The sequence below is a fragment of the Vulpes lagopus genome, chromosome 24 (assembly GCF_018345385.1).
Source record: "Vulpes lagopus strain Blue_001 chromosome 24, ASM1834538v1, whole genome shotgun sequence".
In the NCBI taxonomy this organism is placed as follows: Eukaryota; Metazoa; Chordata; class Mammalia; order Carnivora; family Canidae; genus Vulpes; species Vulpes lagopus.
Genome location: NC_054847.1, coordinates 19,510,196 through 19,527,504, shown reverse-complemented (window position 1 = coordinate 19,527,504; position 17,309 = coordinate 19,510,196). Strand labels below are relative to the sequence as shown.

General features: G+C 35.6%; 1 protein-coding gene across 1 annotated transcript in view; it reads right to left on the bottom strand.

Annotated features, from left to right (window-relative positions):
- Positions 1-17,309, bottom strand: part of THSD7B (thrombospondin type 1 domain containing 7B) — a 732,294-nt gene that overhangs the window by 576,703 nt on the left and 138,282 nt on the right. Inside the window, exon 2 of the mRNA XM_041739265.1 lies at positions 11,533-12,343. Within this exon, the coding sequence (XP_041595199.1) occupies positions 11,533-12,343 (811 nt within the window). The remainder of the gene's footprint in view (positions 1-11,532; positions 12,344-17,309) is intronic.

The window sequence follows — 17,309 nt, the reverse complement described above, 5'->3', positions numbered from 1 at the left end:
CAACTACATATAGAAAGTTAATATATGACAAAGATGTTCTCTCAATTATAGGGTCAAAGAGAGTCTTTTATAAATGGAAAAGGTACTGGAAAAACTTTTGGAAAAAGATAAAATTAGATCCATTCTCCACATCATACACAAGACCACAGTCTAAACTGATCCAAAATTCAAATGTAAATAATAAAATTATGTTTGTAGTAAGAGAAATCATGGCTGCATTTAACTTGGGCATGGAAAAGATATTCTAATCATGCCTAAAATTCCAAATGCAATATATCCAACAACCTGACAATGTAAAAAATATTTAAACTTTTGCATAACAAAAATCACCATAAATAAAGTCAACACACAAACTGCCAACTGAGAGATAATATAAGAACATCCCTAACTATAAAAGTTCAAAATATGGCTAACATCCCTAATTACAACAGTTTGAAACTAAAAGCAAAGATAAAAATTGCGTATAGAAATAGGCAAGCAAGATAAACAGGTAAGTCACAAAAGGATCTACAAATGTGGCCCCTAAATATATGGGTAAATATTCAAATTCACACATAGTAAGAAAAATGCAAATTAAAATCCTATTTAAAATACCATTTCTCATATTTCAGTTTAGGAAAAAGTTCAAAAGCTTACCAATATACTTTCTTTGTACGTTTGTTGATGGTAATGCAAGATGGCATCATTCTCATAAAGCATTTGGCAATAACTAAACTTTTCCCAGCAATCATACTTCTAGGAATTTATCCTAAAAAATATCTCCAACGATATCAAAATATATAAGCAAAAAGTTTTTTCATTGAGGAATTATTTGTAAGTGCAAAATATGAGAAACCTAGATGCCTAAGCACAGGAATCTGTTCAAATAAGGTATGCTGTACACACTCAATGAAGTAGTATGCAATGGTTAAAAAAAAAAAAGAGTGAGGAACGTCTTGAATAATTGATAAGGAGTTTATAGAAAATAATATGTGAAAATACAAGAGAGATTATACAATATGCTACTCTTTGTATAAAAAAAATGAAAGTGAGAAAACATAAAGAAATATAGGATAAACCAGAAAACAAGAACACTGATTACCTACCAAACATAGGAGACACAGGATAAAGATATTACAAGAGGGAGTAAATCTCCTCCCAGTAATTTTACGTTTACTTTTTATTTTAGAAATATTTTAATATTCAATATATTTTAAAAATACAATTAAATCAATACATATGAGAAGAGGAACACAAAATCTGAAACTGAAAGTAAACTGAAAAGGAAAAACAGGGAAAAAGGTTTTCTGTTCTCATTCCTACCAACACAACAAAAGCAACAAAATATTCTCTACCACTTACAAAAACGAAATTATAAAAATAACATTTTATATGCAGGGTCAGCATTTGTTTATGCTTTAAAAGGGATAGGAATAGAACATTTCTTTCTGAATATACTCTGGTAGTAAAGATAAAATAACAAACAAAAGCAAACAATAAGATTTGAGCTTTAGTGATAGGATTCTTTTTAAAGTCAAAATTTATTACCTTTCAGGAACTCTTTTCAAAGGAACTCACAGACTATTTAACCATAGTGGCCTAAGAATTTAAAATATATTTAACATGTACCAAATGATCATAGCTCTTAAAAGATTGCCCATGCCAAGCATTTCTATCAAAATAAAAGTAAAATCCGTTCACCTAAATTTTATTCACTAGAATAATAAATATAAATCACTTTTTTTATTCATATAAGTAGAATGCCTAGTCTACAGCTCAGATTTCTTAACTCAGATGCACTTCTACTTCAGCAACAAAAAAAGAAACAAAATAAAACAAAACCAAAAACTGAATAAAAAAGGCCACTTTATTTCACTAAGTTAGGTATTATAAAGGTTCAATAACAGCGTTATTGATATCTGGGGGACAAAACAGGCTGTGGGATAGCTATTTAAAAATGAAATCATGCAATCTCAGAGAAACGCCTATCAAAATAAAAGAGAAAAAAATAGGATATGCATTGAGATAATTAAAAACAAAAGATCTTTAAAACCCAATAGGCAAATCAATGATGAGGGAGCGCAGTAGCACCAAGAGGTAATACAACTGCCTGCCACACAGCAAATAGAAGTGTGAAAGGAAAATTGCTTGGGGTGATCACCAAAAGTTAACCGTAATCAATGAGAGAACTAGTAAAGGACATTAATTAAACCTCTGTGGTGTCCTAAATTGTGAAAGTGACTTTCCAGCAAGGCATAAGCAGGAGCTTGCATAATGGAAGTATCCTATCTTAAATGGTATGACAACCAGCCATTGCCACAATCAAAACAAAGGGAACAAACTGCCACTTGTTCCTACAGTCTCAAAGAGACCACCAAAGGAAAGTGATGTAAAGGTAGATATAAGTTTGGCATAAAAGGAATTCATTATTTAGCACAATTTTTACTGATTAAGAGAAATTTAAACTTTACCCTAGAAGTCAACAGACACACAAAAATAATAATGTTTTCCTGAATGTATCAGATCCACAAAAAGGAAAAAAAAAAAAGAGCACTTTGCAGAGATGGATTTGAGACACTTTAGTAAAAACTCTGGGGGACTATGCCCACACAATTCATCAAGTTGGATAAAAATTAGACAACACTGTCAACAGTGTGATCTCACAGATGTTAAGGGTAATGTTTCTGTTCATTGTCGTGTAAAGTAGAGAAATAGAAATGTTGCCACTTGACACCCTATTTTCCTAATAATCTAAACATTTTATGATAGTATGTGAGTCATTTCATTATTCTTTGATGACTCAATGAAATAAATGGTATAAAATTCATGATATATATATTTTAAAAAGTTGTTTTAGTTCAACATGCTGCCTAGAACTCAGAAGAGAACATGGTGACTTCTGGTTTCCATTCCAGTGTCTCAGCAGCTTTAAAGGTGTAACTGCTGTCATCAAAATGAGAAAAACAGCTAAATGAACTGAAAATCAACAACTGTTATTCAATTCATCAGAGAATTCAGTCGTGGGACAGATGGCTGTCCCAAGAAGTGGAGAGACAAACAGGTGGATATGGAGAATCATAACATAACGGAAGCACTGCAGAAGCAGAAAATGCCGTGGAGCCACTAAAAGCCAGGGAAACTTAAGCTGTGACCAACAAAATTGCTGAAGGTTTCAGTGTAGATAAGCTTTACAGGCAAAAGTTTCAGGTGGGCCCAGTCCTACTAGAAATCCTATATTTTCATAGTTATACCTCTAGAAGGCTGACCAGGTTCTCACAATAAAGAAAAATCTCATGCTCCCATCAAGGGGAGTGGAAAAGCAGCTATTCTGAAGTATATCCAGAGAATTTGTCTTGGAAAGGTCCACCCCCAAAGGAAACTATTTTACCAAAGCCTAACCAACTGTATTTTACCAGAGCCTGACTGATCTGGGCACAGAAAACACCCAACTCTAGTCCCTCTATCATACCTAAATGGGAAGGAAAAGCTTGTGAAATGGGAAAAACATTTTTAAAGGCCACATTTTAGGAGAACAGATTCAATAAAGGATTGAGACCAATCATGGACTACAAAACATTTCTCCTCTCCCCCAAAATCAGCATAACATTAATGAGGCTCCAAATCAGTAATAGAGAATTACAATAAAAAGAACATCACATACCAGACCTTAATTAGGATGAATTTTTTAAGGAAGCCCAAGAACAAAAAGGAAAAAGGGGAAAAGATATAACAAGGATAGTAGAATAGAAGAAAATTTTAGTCTTTTACCCCTACAACTACAGTAAACACAACCTAATCCTAGACAAATAAGTATAAAGTCTCACTAAAAGCCTACTTATCTCAGTTCCTTTTACCCAGTACATCATGTCCAGCTTTCAACAAAAGAAAACAAGGCGTACTAAAAGACAAAGCACACAGTTTGAAAAGACAGAGCAAGCATCAGATTCAAATTCAGACATAGCAAAAATTTTGGCATTATCCTAGTGGGAATTTAAAACAACTATGAGGGATCCCTGGGTGGTGCAGCGGTTTGGCGCCTGCCTTTGGCCCGGGGCGCGATCCTGGGGACCCAGGATCGAATCCCACGTCGGTCTCCCGGTGCATGGAGCCTGCTTCTCCCTCTGCCTATGTCTCTGCCTCTCTCTCTCTCTCTCTCTCTCTCTCTCTCTGTGTGACTACCATAAATAAATAAATAAATAAATAAATAAATAAATAATAAAAAATAAGTAACACAACTATGATTAATATGCTAAAAGCTCTAAAATAAAAAAATTTACAATATGCAATCTCATATGTAGATTATGAACAGAGAGATGGAAATTTTATGAAAAAATCAAAAGGAAATGATAGAAGTTGAAAACACTAAAACAGACATGAAGAATGACCTCTGATAGGCTTATAAATAAGCTTGACATAGCCAAGGAAAGAATCACTAAGCTTGAAAAAAAAGACAATAGAAAATTTCCAAAACTGAAATGTAAAAATCCAGATTCTCAAGAACTACAGGACAATTACAAATAATGCAATGCTCATGTACTAGGGATACCAGAAGTAAAAGAAAGAAGAGAGAAGAGAAGGAAAGTAGAGGAATAGAAAAAAAGAAGTGTTTTTGGAGTAATTATGAGGGAGAAATTTTCAAAATTAATGACAGACAACCAACCAAAGATTCAGAAAGCTCAGGGTACACCAAGCACAGGATAAACTTTTTTTAAAAAGAGGGGAAAAAAACCCTATACCACAGCATATAATATTTAAAACATAGAAAATCAAAGACAAAGAGACTATCTTGAAAAAAACTGGGGATGGGAAGTTGGAATGAGGTGAGGAAAAACACCTTAGCTGTAGAGGAGCAAGGATACAAAATTAGATCAAATTTCTTCTTAAAAACTATTCAAGCATAAAAGAGAGTAGAGTGTTGGAAGAAAAACTTCCACCAACCTAAATTATGTATCCAGTGAAATTACCTTTCAAGAGTAGAGAAATAAAGACTCTCTAAAAAAATTAGGAAATTTGTCATCATTAGACCTGCCTTGAAAAAAATATTAAAAGGAACTGGAGGGTATTATGCTGAGTGAAGTAAGTCAATCAGAGAAGGACAAATATTATATGTTCTCCTTCATTTGGGGAATATAAATAATAGTGAAAGGGAATATAAGGGAAGGGAGAAGAAATGTGTGGGAAATATCAGAAAGGGAGACAGAACATAAAGACTCCTAACTCTGGGAAACGAACTAGGGGTGGTGGAAGGGGAGGAGGGTGGGGGGTGGGGGTGAATGGGTGACGGGCACTGAAAGGGGCACTTGACGGGTTGAGCACTGGGTGTTATTCTCTATGTTGGTAAATTGAACACCAATAAAAAATAAATGTATTATAAAAAAAATAAATAAATAAAAGGAAGCTCTTCAGAGAAAAGAAAATGAATCAGATATAAAACTTGGACTACATAAATAAAGGGCTGTTGATGAAGGAATAATTGAAGGTAAAATATTTTATTTTTCTCAGTCATAACTGATCTAATAGTTAATAATTTGTTCAAAATTATAATAACAATGTATTGGGTAATTATGGGTTATGGGTAAGTGAAATTAATGACAACGGTGTTATAGGTATGGGAAAAAAGGACTGGGAATATTCTGTTACAAGATACTTGCACTATGTGTGAAGTGATACAGTGTTATTTGAAAGTAGACTTGAATTAATTGTAAATTTACATTGCAAACTCTAGGGTGACCTTTGAAGAAGTTAAAGAAAAGAGACTAAAATTGATATGCTAAGGGAGGAGACAAAATGGCACAATATAAAATGTTTAATTAAAATCAGAGATGAAAAACAAAGGAAGTCAAGATAGGAACAACGAACATAGCAATAAATAGTAAACAATAAATGTAATACATATTAATCCAATTATATAATCATTTTAAATGTCAATGATACAAATAAAACCAATTAAAGGACAGAGAGTAGATAAATTAAATTAGAAGTATGTCAGTTTTACTGATCATTTTTGAGAAGTAGCTTTTGATTTCAGATATTTCTCTACTGATTTTATGTTTTCAGTTTTATTGATTTCAATTCGAATTTTTATTATTTTCATTTTGCCTACTTTGAATTTAATTTGCTTTTCTTTTTCTAGTTTTCTAAGGTAGCTTAGGTACAAAGATTTTTTTAAATTATTTATTAGAGAGAGAGAGAACATGCATAAGCATGAGCAGAGGGAGAGAAACTCAAGCAGACTGCGTTGAGCACAGAACCTGTTGGGGGGCTTGATCTGACAACCCCGAGATCATGATTTGAGCTGAAATCAAGAGTTGGACACTCAACCAACTGAGCCACTCAGGCTCTCCATGGATGTTCTTTATCATGTTGAAGAACTCCCTCTATATTCCTAGTTTGCTGAGAATTTTTATATGCATTGGTATTGGTCTTTGTCAAGTGCTTTTTCTGTTCTATGGAGTTGATTGTATTATTTTACTCTAGTCTGTAGATATATTAGACTGTGTTAATTTATTTTTGAATGTTGAACCAGCTTTGTGTATATGGAATAAATCACATTTGGTTGTGGTGTAGTATTTTTTTATGTACTGTTGGATATTATTTGCTAATATTTTTTGAGAATTTTTGCATATATGTGTATAGATATTGGTCTTGGTTTTACTTTCTTATAATGTCTTCTCTTGGTTTTTGATAATAGGGTAATGCTGACCTCATAGATGAATTGGGAAATGTGTACTCTATTTCTGAAATAAAGTATAGCAACTTAGTATTAGTTTTCTTCTTCCCTTGTAGAATTCACAGTGGACCCATTGGGACCAGGTGCTTTCTGGTTTGGCAGGTTACTAATGATTGATTCAATTTCTTTAATAGCTATACACCTATTCATATTAGAGATTTTTTTCTTCTGCAAGTTTTAGCAGGTTGTGTATTTCTTTTTTTTTTTTTAAGATTTTATTCATTTATTCGTGAGAGACACAGAGACAGAGAGAGGAGGGCAGAGACACAGGCAGAGGGAGAAGCAGGCTCCATGCAGGAAGCCTGACGTGGGACTCGATCCCAGGTCTCCAGGATCATGCCCTGGGCTGAAGGCGGCACTAAACCGCTGAGCCACCCAGGCTGCCCGCAGGTTATGTATTTCAAAGAACTGATCCATTCATCTAATTTATCAAATTTGTGAGCATAAATTTGTTCATAGTATTCCTTTATTATCCTTTAATGTCCATGAAATCATTAGTGATGACCTCTCTTTCATTACTGATATTAGTATTTTGTGTCCTCTTTCTTAAAAAAATATTAGCCAATAATATCCATAAATAAAATGCATTTATATTAGCACCAAAAATATGAAATAACTAAGTATCAATCTAATATGTACAAGATCTACATTATAAAATGTACAAAACTCTGATGAAGAAATCAAAGATGTACATAAATGGAGAAATATTCCAGGTACATGGAAAGGATTTCTTTGCAAATTGCTCCATACACTACAAACAATACAAATCAAAATCTTGGCAAATTATTTTGTAGATATTGAAAAAACTAACTCTAAAGTTTATATGGAAAAACAAAAAGACCCATAAGAGTCAATATAATATTAAAAAAGAACAAATTAAGAGGACTGATACTACCCAACTTCAGGACTTACTATAAAGCTTCAGTATTTAAGACATTTTTTACTGGCAAATAGATAAATGGATCAATGGAATAAAAACAAGAGAGCCCAGAAATGGATCCACATAAATATAGTCAAATAATCTTTGGCAAAGGAACAAAGGCAATTCAATAGAAAAAGAAGACTCTTTTTAACAATTGGCACTAGAACAATTGAATTTTCATATACAAAAAAAAAAAAAAGGAATTCAGACACCAACCTTATCCTGTCATAAAAAATAGACTGGATCATAGACCTGAATATAGTTTTACAAAACTATAAAATCACTAGAAAACAATATAGGAGGAAATCTAGTTGATCCTAGGTTTAGAGAATTTGTTGTTTTAGATGCATCACCAAAGAATAATCCATGAAAGAAATATTGATAAATTTTATTTCATTTAAATTAAAAAAAAAAAGCTTCTTTGTGAAAGACGCTTTTGAGAGAATGAAAATACAGGCCATCGATGAGAAAGAAATATTTTCAAAACATATCTGATAAGGGACTGGTATCCAAAATACACAAAGAATTTATAAAACTCAACCATAAGAAAACAACTCAAAAAAGAGGCAAAATCCCTGGACACCTCACCAAGGAAGATAAACAGATGGTAACCAAGCATATAAAAAGATGCTGAACATCATATGTGATTAAGGAATTGCAAATTAAAACAAGATACCACTACATACCTATCAAAAAATGGCTAAAATCCAAAACACTGACAATAGCAAATGCTGGCCAGAATGTGAAGCAATAGGAACTCTCATTTATTGCTGGTGGGAATGCAAAATGATACAGCCACTTTGGAAGACAGTTTGGCAGTTTCTTACAAAACTAAACAAACTCTTACCATAATATACAAAAATATGCCCACTGGTATTTTTCCAAATGAGTTGAAAACGTATGTTCACATAAAAATCTGCAGATGAATGTTTATGGAAGCTTTATTTATATCTGCCAAAACTTGGAAGCAACCAAGATGTCCTTCGATAAGGGAGTGGAGTGGAAAACAAACTGTGATATATCCATACAATAGAATACTGCTGGAGGAGGTAATCAAGAGGACAGGACTTCCAGTTGACCCTTAGGCTAGACCTGGACAGTTGGGAGCTCCTCACCCGCTCCCTTGTCCTTGCAACGTATGCTCTGTACACAGTGGGAGCACCTCTAAGGACATAGCCTTAAGGAAGTAGGTGTTTTGAAACCATCTAGATGGTATACGTGACTGGACCCAATTAAGGCCTTTATATAAACTTTTAAGATTTGGCAGGTGGGTACAGAGATCACCTCATTTTGCATCCACCTAAAATAAGCCTTATAAGTAAGTTTCCTTGCTTATTAAAATGCCACCTGTCAATCTGGAGTAGTCTGCCTCTTTCTTTGGTTTCTCCTTGCCCTGTGTATATATGGTGGGTGGGGCAGTAGTTTGTAAACCAACAAACATCATTCAGTGATAAAATGAACTGAGCTATTAAGCCATGGGTACACATGGAAGAACCTTAAATACATATTGCTAAGCAAAAGAAGCCAATATTAAAAGGCTATATATTGCCTCATCCCAACTATATAACGCTCTGGAAAAGATAAAACTAGGGATCCCTGGGTGGCGCAGCGGTTTGGCGCCTGCCTTTGGCCCAGGGGGCGATCCTGGAGACCCGGGATCGAATCCCACATCGGGCTCCCGGTGCATGGAGCCTGCTTCTCCCTCTGTCTGTGTCTCTGCCTCTCTCTCTCTCTCTCTCTCTGTGACTATCATAAATAAATAAAAATTAAAAAAAAAGAAAAGATAAAACTATGCAACCAGTAAAAAGATCATTGAATGTCAGGAATGGATCAATAGGTAGAGCACAGATTTTTAGGGCAATGTAACTATTCTTTATGATACAATCATGGTGGTTACATATCATACATTTGTCCAAACCCACAGAAGTACAACACAGTGAACTCCAACGTAAACTGTAAGCATAGTAATATATTGGTATTGGCTCATGAATTGAAACAAATACACTACACTGATGGAAGATGTATGTATGAAACTGTATGTGTGGAGGGGAGTGATGAGAAGGTATATGGAAACTGTATTTTCCACTCAATCTTTCTGTAAATCTAAAATCACTCAAAAAATAAAATCTCTTAATAAAAAAATGGCAAAAACAAGCAAACTAAAAACAAAAACATTCTTGGAATATTAAGAATACAATGTCTTAAAAAATACAATGTCTACAGAATCCCACATACAAATTCAAACAATAATCACCCAAATCATCTGCTTAATCTCTTGGGCTTCACAGAAGCAAGCAATAAAAGGCAGAAAATCACTCTTCAGTGGAACTGCCAATTGCATATAGCATAAATCAGAATGAAGCATCAAAGATAAAATATGCTCATTTGTGAAGTCAAATGGAAAAAAAAAATCATCACATTACTTTGTTCTAGAATAGCAGAGGTACTCTTTTGAGCCTCTCCCAGCCAGCTATGGGTTATGAGAAAACAGTAACTGATAATGACTAATTCTAGAGATGAGCATTTCACTGTTTTGTAATTTAAGTACTAGTGAAAGGTATTTAAATTTGGAACAAACTTGGTAATATACAAGTGTTTCCATTTAAGGCCTTCTGGGGAAAATTAAACAAATACTACTTTGAACATATTTCTATATACTTATGTCATGATTTTTTTGTACTAGGGATTCCAGCGCTGCTCAGCAATTTAGCACCTGCCTTGGGCTCACTGCATGATCCAGAGTCCCAGGATCGAGTCCCGCATAGGGCTCCCTGCATGGAGCCTGCTTCTCCCTCTGCCTCTCTCTCTCTCTGTGTCCCTCATGAATAAATAAATAAAATCTTTAAAAATAAATAAATAAATTAATTAATTAAAATAAAATAAAATAAAATAAACTATTCCTTTTAAAAGTTCCAGTTCAGGGGATCCCTGGGTGGCTCAGCAGTTTAGCGCCTGCCTTCCGCCCAGGGCGCGATCCTGGAGTCCCGGGATCGAGTACCACATCGGGCTTCTTGCATGGAGCCTGCTTCTCCCTCTGCCTGTGTCTCTGTCTCTGTCTCTCTCTCTCTATCATGAATGAATGAATGAATAAATAAGTAAGTAAATAAATAAATAAATAAATCTTTAAAAAAAGAAAAGTTCCAGTTTACTCCCTTTCTAGGTTTGTAATTCTATTTATTGCTATACAAGGAAATTTTTTTTTCAAATCAATGCCATAGAAAGCATTCTTGTATTAATTTTATCATTACTACTGTAAAAAATCTACAACTAAAATGTTAGAGAACCTTCTTAATCATGAAAACAAAAGTAAACAAAAACAAATGTAAAAACCATGAACATTATGAAAAATGATAAATATTTGCATAATATATATCCCAGTTTTAAGAGTCAGTTGGAATTTTTATCATTATAAAGAAAGGCTTGGGGCGCCTGGGTGGCTCAGTGGTTGAGCGTCTGCCTTTGGCCTAGGGCCTGATCCCAGGGTCCTGGGATCGAGTCCTGCATCAGGTTCCACACAGGGAGCCTGCTTCTTCTGCCTAGATCTTTGTTCTCTCTGTCTCTCATGAATAAATAAATAAATAAAATCTAAAAAAAAAAAAAAAAAAAAAGAAAGGCTTAGTCTTTTATTACTGTAAACCAGTTGATACTTTGACAAAATGCGGCAATACATGCCTTATCCTGTATAGTTGCACTACTAATTATGCAAGAATTCAGAGCTCTTCCTGGTCTCCAGTCTGAAATATTCATAACAGAAATTGAAAACTTCTTAGATAGAACTTCTAAATATCCAAATCCCAACCCAGTTATAATTTTCCCTTCATAAGGAATCAAAGAAACTTTATGAAATTGCATTGTACAAGAGGTAGGTGAACCAAAGATATAAACACTGAAGGCCTCCTACCTTAACACGGCATTTCTCCCATCACTTCTGGTGCACCAGACCTGCCGGGTTTGATAACCGATCTCTAGGTCCCAGGGCTTGGGATGGTGATGTGGCTTGTAACTTTGATGTCGAAAGGTGACTCGCTCCTTTGAATCCGAGTTAAAATCCAGAGCAGTTCTTCCACTTAGGTTAATTTCTTTAAGATGAGGCAGTCTACACTTACTCCATGGTCCTACCTTAAGGCTAAAAGTATACTCCTCTTCGCCAAGAGGACAGGACATCGGGGTGTCACAGGCTCTTGACTCGGTCAGGTTGGGACACTGGGACCCACCATAGAGAGGGGGGGAGATGGCTGCACGGATTCGGTGCTGCAGTTGCCTCTCGCATCCCCTGCTGCACTCTGACCACTGTGAGAACTCAGACACGACACAATCCCGGGGACAGGGAATGAGGCAAGCTTGTTCTGTGGGGGGCTGAGGGGCAAAGTGTTCGCATATTTCGTTTACAACCACGGTTCTGTTCAACTTCTGAATACAGCGCACGGTCCGGTGCTGCAGCCCATGCTGCGCTGTCACACACTCTGCAGTCCGAGGCTTGGCTTGGCCAAGGTTGGAAGGCACCAGCACACAATGGTGCCAGTCAGAGACCTCCCACTGGAAGAGGTCGCTGTGCCAGTCACACACCCGGAAGCAGCTCCTTTCCTTTGGAGGCCTGTTGTTCTCATCACAGTTAGATAGGTGACCTGTCCACCCTTCCAAGTGGAAACACCACAGTGCCCGGCTCTGCACTCCTCCCGGTCCACAGTCTCCTGTGCACCTTCCCCAGGGGCCTAGGGCAGAAAGACAAAGGTGTCAACCACTCAGAGATTCCATGATGCCATCCCCACAGAAATGGGTCAATGCACACACTTCCCAGCACAACCCCTATGAAATTATGGATCTGAGTGGACAATATAATCTGCTTGCTAAAGAGTGTGGATGCTGAATCCTCTTTGCCTTTGTTGAAACCCCCACTCCAACTCTTACCAGCAATGCCAACTTGGACGAATTACTTGCACTTTCTAAGCCCTACACTCCTTAACTACATAAAAACACTCACTTGTAGAGCTGTTCTGAGGATCAGTGGTAAAAAGTGGTGCCAGGGAGACAACACATGCTCAATACATGATTGTTATCATTATAATCATTATGGTGCAAAGCCTATATATCTAACCCAAAATTAATACATTCTAGTTAGACAATGTGTCAATCTAAAAGAGCCCTAAAACTAGGATTTGAATAAAGTAGGATTTTTCACATTTCCAAGCCTTGACTCAATATTGCAGGTGGCTCCGAAGAGAAATACATTTAAAAAAATAATAATAACCTGAGAAAGTATCCTAAATATATTTTCATTTGCTAAATAGGTGTCTCTGCTTTTGGATTTTGCTCACAGAGTGAACTGCATGAAACAGAAAATATCTGATGGAAGAGGATCTACTAAAAGCAGCGTCAGTAACACTGAACTGCCTGCGGAAATTCTGCACTTCTGATTCCTGAAATATACCCACTTTGATTTCTGATAGGTACAGACTCCCGGGTAAAGCTTCCAACATTAGTTTGTAATCTGCCAAATCTTTTAATTAATGAATATGTTTTCATGGGAAAGAGTCCCACAAAGAAATGGACAGATAAAACAGCGTCAAGCGATGTTTCTCACGTTGTTTTGCATCTAATTGGTAGACATACCAGCCAGCCTTATCTAGAAGGCTGATGATACAACGTTTCATAAGGATGGCAAGTAATCAGATTTTTGTATCAATGGGAAAAAAAATACTTCCCTCTCTTTCACTTTACTTAATATGTAACATGAACCCAAGAAAACTTTACCAGCTTAACCATGTAAATGTTGTCCTTGTGATAATAAAGGCAATCCATACCCTGAGAAAGGTTTGAATTTACCTAGGTACGAGAAAGTAGGTGCAGTCTTTCTCTCTTCCCCCAAGTCTTATCAAACACCCAAAACTTCATGGAATATTGTTTTCATGCACATCCACTACAATTCTAGGACAGGAAATGTGTACAGAGTCGTGCACATTTAGGAAGAGACATATACATCCCCCCAAAATAGGTATTTGCATCTGTGGCCACATGCTGCAATGAAATCTCTCACTATAGCAGGACATCAGTTTGGGGGTTCTAATGTACAATCTTCCCAATTCTTCCTCACAGTACTGTCTAGATATGCAGACCTACCATGACAATGACTTCTGTTACTTTGTAAGTGAGATTAACATAGAAAATACTCTCTTGTCCTTTCAGTGTCCCCATCCTGGAGTCTCCCCTGGCTGAAATGGACAGAGGAGTTTCAGTGGAATAAGTCAACTTTTACTCATACCAATGCCCTTGAGTTTGCCCATACTTTTCCCAGGTGTGGTGTCTCAGCACTGACTGCCCCTGGCACAGTACATGCACAGAAAAAAAAAACAAAACAAAAAAATAAAACAAAACAAAACAAAGGTACTCTCAACACAAGCTGATTTCATCAATTGCCCTCAATTCTGTTGATTTTCTCCTGGATCACCCACAGTTTTGTGCTTTGTAAATTGAGATGTTTATTGCTGCATGAAAGCCATTTACAGACTTCATGTGCCCAGGCATTCTGGAGCAATTGCAGTTCAAATATGCCATCCCTTGTCCATCATGTCAGAGTATACATGCACATTTTTATTATTGCGCCCCCCCCAAAAAAAATCTCCATGGTTACTCAGTAAAGAAATACTTCCAAAAAATATATCTTTGTAGCAAACTTTTAAAATCTAAAGTCAGTTTTGAATAACATAAAACAGCTATTGGATGAAATTGAAAGAAGCACTTTTTGAAAGTACTAGGTTTTTAAATAATAGCTGTCTGCTTATCTTTATTTGTTGAAGGATGAAATACACACAATTTTCCCCTTAGGACTTTTTTTGTGTAAAGAAAGTAAGACCAGAAATATCAAACCATTTCTAAGCAATCTGAAAAAGCTAATATTAAACTTAAGTCATCTAGAACAGCTTACAAAGTGATCTTTATTCTTACTTTTAAAGCATTTTACTAACACATTTTCTTATTAAAATGTTTTCTTCTTGTTGTAAGTTTTCCGCCTACTTTCAAAATTGTTAAGGTAGCTCTTTTTTGTTATTTGAAATCATTAATATTTTAAACCTTATACATTACTATTCTTTCCTTAGCTTTCACATTCTCCATCTATACAGAAATACACCAAACAGCAAAAATTCCCTTAGATCAATGGAAGACAAAATATAACTATTAAATGATTATCGTCATTTGTTAAGGGCTAGCAGTGCTGTGCTGGGCTTGGACTGGTACCAGAGGACTATTATATATTTAAGAATTTTACCAGTTGGTTGTTAAATCATTCATAGTTTGACATCAACCATGATGGGAGCATTTACACCACACCACAATTTAAGGCAAATCAAGACATTAAAAGCAAACAACCAACAATGACAAAAACCCAACAGCTGGTTTGTTATATACTACTAGTGATTTGCCCAGTTCCTTCCTATTCCTTACAACAGTCCTCTGACATGGGGCTAGAATGCTTATTTTAGCAGCTGGAGAAGTGAAGATCAGAGAAGTTTTAAAGCATATCCAAGGTTACACATGGTAGTACATGGTAGGCAAATGGGACTGCAGCTCCACAAGACTCCAAGCATGGGCTCCTGCCCTGCATTTGAAAAGTCTTTTCTAGAGTGAGCATTGGTGTATGTGCTCCTTACATCCCAAGGCAGATAGATCTGTTTCTTAGCTTAGCTCTGATCTCTCCGATCTGTTAGTTAATACTCCTTTGGATATCAGTACAAGTAATCAAGGTGGTATGTGGGCAATGATTTCCCCCTCCTGGCCCTGGAAATTTAGGATGGCAGGTCTTGCACAGTAAGACACATGCATGTTGATAAGCATTAGTCAGTACATTCAGGAAGGCACAGTCAGGGGAGAATAGTTTCTCTTCATATTAATAGCAAACTTTGCAGACAACTGAACAACATGTAAGTAACAAGCAAATATAAAGTGAATTGTGTACGCTTGGAATAAATGAAAAACGAATTGCAAGCAAGATATACAAGATGGAGACAAGACCTCTCAACAATTGACCTATAACAATTTGCATTTCTCAGGCATACAGAAGAATGTGTTCCCTGATTTATTCAGTTGTGTTTGCCTATGAACTTTAAACACACACACTAGTGAAAATCACATAGCCCTGAGGGATTTGCCATTTTGGAAAACATGCATATTGAAGTAAAATGTGAACTGCAGTCTGAGAAATCTTGTATCCCTTGTCCAGGTTCAGAAATAGAACATATTAAAGCTTTGAGCAGTTGTGTGGAGAAAATGAATATCACCTTTAAATTTTCCACATATGTAAAATGTGATTATAGTCACAATATATATCTGAGATGAGTAATCTAAAGAAACATATAGGAAACCCATGCTTTTAAACATCAGTCATTTGGTATTTTTTAATTGAAAACAGGCCACAAGTAATACAAATTAAAAAAAAAAAGAATTTACAACTAGTAAAGGATTAAAAATTTAGTGAGACATACTGTTCCTTTAAACCAAAACACTGTGTTACAGTCTCAGAAAATACTACGTATTAATAAGAATAATAATTCAGTACTTGTTTACCTGGACCGACATTATATAAAAACATCATCCACCTGTAACTTACTACCTTTTCTGTGCAATAAACACAGTCACTTTGAAATAAACTGCTAAATCCTTTAAATCACACCAGTTTTAATTAACACATTAACATTTTGGTTTAGAAGCAAAATCTTTGGGAGTGAAAGGGTGGCATTTGTTAATTCTTGGATCACGTTCACATTAGACTCTGTGATTCCTCTTTTTTTTCTTTTTTTTTTTTCCTGCCTGTGCTTTTGCAGAAAATGCAAATATGTGAATGCTCTAATGTAATATTCCCCTAGAAGAGAAAAGTGCTGGCACATTGTGGTCTCTTAATTAAGTTATCCTTAACTGGGTTAGTTAAGATTTATGTATCTCTCAATCTAAATCATCATATTTAAGATGACCTGCCAGATGCCTGAATTTTAGGTGTGGCATTCACTAAGATGCCTACAACAAAGGAAAAAGGGAACTCAAGAGGTTAGGGAGCATAAACACATTCCAGCATTTGCCACTGTTGAAGGCAGCAATGCTGACTTAATACCATTCATGCAATAGGAAAAGATGTTTATTTTACTGTGCATTTTTTTTCAACCACAGCTATTATTAACCTTTATTTTTAACTTGGGCAATGCGGTTGAGGCATGACAGGAATGTCAATGCAAAACTTTGATATCTTAACCAAATTATTTGTGGAAAATTACTATACCAAAGAACTCATAAACCTCAACACTACCAAATGTGATATAAAACAACATTGACCAACTGGTAAGATGCCTTTCCTCCAAGAAATAGCTTGAAACTTATGCAGTAGCTTTCACTTCTTACATAGCCTTCATATCAACCATGGAGTAATTAAGTAATGCTTCCCTTACATAGTGGACAAATATCTAAGAAATCACACTTTCTAAAATACATAAAAAACCCATGGAATGAGAAAAGAGTAACATCTGTGCATTCATTCACTAACATAACAATTACTCATTAACGACTACTTGACAAGTAGTGTATTAGACCCTGGAAATATAAAAATAAATGAGACACCAAGTATCTCTCACAAAATCTGTACGCTAAATGTAATGCCAATTTGCTCCTGAGGAGGACATTTGGTCTCTCCTTCAA